Source organism: Carlito syrichta, unplaced genomic scaffold, assembly GCF_000164805.1.
Source record: "Carlito syrichta isolate Samal-C Ts95f unplaced genomic scaffold, Tarsius_syrichta-2.0.1 Scaffold315477, whole genome shotgun sequence".
Classification (NCBI taxonomy): Eukaryota; Metazoa; Chordata; class Mammalia; order Primates; family Tarsiidae; genus Carlito; species Carlito syrichta.
The window spans coordinates 1,024,973-1,027,450 of record NW_007259573.1 but is presented as its reverse complement, the minus strand read 5'-3'; the positions used below and the strand labels follow the sequence as shown (position 1 = coordinate 1,027,450).

Here is a 2,478-nt window from a genome sequence, read left to right as displayed (position 1 = left end):
ATGACTCACAAATTCTAAGTTTGGCAGACCCTTATTTTTCCCTATCTTGAAACAATATTATCTATTTCTTTAAATTGGGCCCTCTGAAAAGATCTGCCTCTGGGCAATGGAAATTAGACAGTAGTTATTTAATTGTGTTATCATGTGCGATTATCTACCTGGCACTTTCTCTTCCTGAGCAAAGTAAGAACAACTAAAACCTGATCTAAATGTCCTTCTTGGGGAAAAGAAATTATATGCCCGCCTTCACTCTCATCTGGGAAGTCCAGCCTCACAGACGACAACAGTTTAAATTCTGCAGCACTCATGCTTCATCTGGCTGCTTCCATTGCTGTTTCCTGTGAGATAAGCAGCTGTACACCCCCCAGCCTCCCCTCCCTGAAAAGAGCATGCTGCTGCCCTTGGTAACTCGCATTCGCACCTTACAAGCACCTAGTTTTTTTCTCTGCCCAACTTCCCGTCTCCCATGCTTCTCTGAATTCTCCTCTCTCTAGCAAGAGCTACTTGTGTTCTAACTGTGTTCTCTTTCTTCCCCCTTCCTCATGCTGCCAATCAAGGAGACGAACAGTTCCGAGGAGTCAGAGTGTGATGATCTTGACCCTAATACTAGCATGGAGGTAGAAGCAGCTATTGTTGTCCTATTTCCTACAATGATTGCCTTTTTTGATGTGTTCTCTAACTATGACCTTGCTAAAGTGGCCAGCCATTCAAGGATACATTGTGATGTTGTTGTCCCATCCCAACTGAAAAAGAAAGAAACCAGCAAAAACATAATTCAGCTCGATTTGGGTAGAAAATTTTATCTAGATGTCTTTTTAAAAACAAAAGCATGTCGTTCTCTTGAATGCTTGCTGAATATTTTCTCCTTTGGCAGGTTTGGCTTTATGTAGAAAATATCCAATTTCATTATTTGAAACTTAGAGCACATATTTCATGGAAAACAGTACTATAAATAATGGATGGGTCCCAGCAAAATGACAAGAACTCATGTGGTGTTTAGTTTCTCCTCTTGTGTTTTCCCCTCCCTTCTTCCTCATTTTCTTTCCCCTTTAGCCTCTTCCTCTAGTCCTTCTACTGGGATCTCTTTCTCCCTCAATACCCCAGCAAAATCATGGGTTAGGTATGGCTTTGTGGGTGGTCTGGCACTCAGTCACTATGAACAGCAAATGAAGTGGGATTGGAGCAAGTCCGGAGCACACCTTGGCTGAATCCCCAGGCTCATGGGCAGTGGCTGTGCTCACCGGGGACAGCAAGATGCCCTGAGGGGACAACCTCCCTCCTGGAGCCATGGCAAAGGCCTCTCCAGAGAGGATGAGGCTGAAACACAGCACAAGGAACCTTCCTCACCCTCCAGGGCCTGGGCATGTGGGAGTGGAACCACACCTCTATCAACAAGAAAATCCATTCCACTTCTAACTCACGTACTTTGCCACTGATTAATAGCCATCATAAATTTACAAACCCTGGACCACTGGGGCAAATGCAGAGTTGACTTTCCTTGTCACTTTGTCTTTCAGAGTAAACTGTATTGTTTTCTCCAGATCTGTGCCTTCACCCTCAGTCATGGATACAAGTTTAGAGATTTCCTCTAAGTACAAAATAGAGAGAAAAAAAGTTGAACTTTTCTCTCTGTGCAGTCCTAAGCTTTCCACTCAATTAGATGGACTTTTCATATTCTTTATTCTAATGTAATCTAATCTCCAAGTCCACCACCATATTATAACAACCTCCACAAAACCCAAGAGAGACCATGAGGCCTAAGAACCGGTAAGTCAGCTTTGGATGGAGCCAACTGAGTTGAATCAGGCCAAGGCAAGTGGTTGAAAATGGAAGTTCTGCCAGGATAAGATGCTCCCTTGTGGATGTGGGTATTGCCACAAAGCTAAATCTGGCAGGTGTGGGTCAGTACAGTGCTCCACTGTGAGAGGAAGTGGATATGGCATGCATAGCCTTCACATGTCTTAGAGAATAAGGAAGCCAGGGGAAGTTTCAGGGTCTGCTTTCCCTGCATTTCACAGGATAGGCACCCGCACTCTTGGAGCCACACCTGTCAGCTTTTGGATGCCAGCTGGCTCCTCTACCCCTTGACCGAAGTATTGCTGGCATATGTTAACGATTGTCAACTGCAAGTAGAGGAAGGCCAGACTGAGGCAGGGAAAAAGCCAGGTATCTGTGTTCCAGAATTAATTTGGGACCTTGTCTAGCTCTTGAGGAGAAAAATAGTGATTTTCTCACCCTGTAAAGGAAGATGTGGGCACAGAGGGATGAGGGACCAGGTAAGCAGTGCACATTAAGAAAGTTAACTGGTAGCCGGGCTCAGTGGCTCAGCCTGTAATCCCACGCCCTGGGAGGCTGAGGTGAGTAAATTGCCTGAGCCCGTGGGTTCGAGACCCACCTGGGCAACTTGGTGAGACCTCTTCTCTACAATAAATCAAAAAACTAGCTGGGCGTGGTAGCGCATGCCTGTAGTTCCAGCTA

At 45.3% G+C, this 2,478-nt stretch overlaps 1 protein-coding gene across 1 annotated transcript in view; it reads left to right on the top strand.

Annotated features, from left to right (window-relative positions):
• Positions 1-476: 476 nt before the first annotated feature.
• The window catches only part of LOC110594475 (kalirin-like), a 33,010-nt gene continuing 31,008 nt past the window's right edge, over positions 477-2,478 (top strand). Inside the window, exon 1 of the mRNA XM_021706365.1 lies at positions 477-617. Coding sequence (XP_021562040.1) covers positions 543-617 — 75 coding nt within the window. The 5' untranslated portion in view covers positions 477-542. The remainder of the gene's footprint in view (positions 618-2,478) is intronic.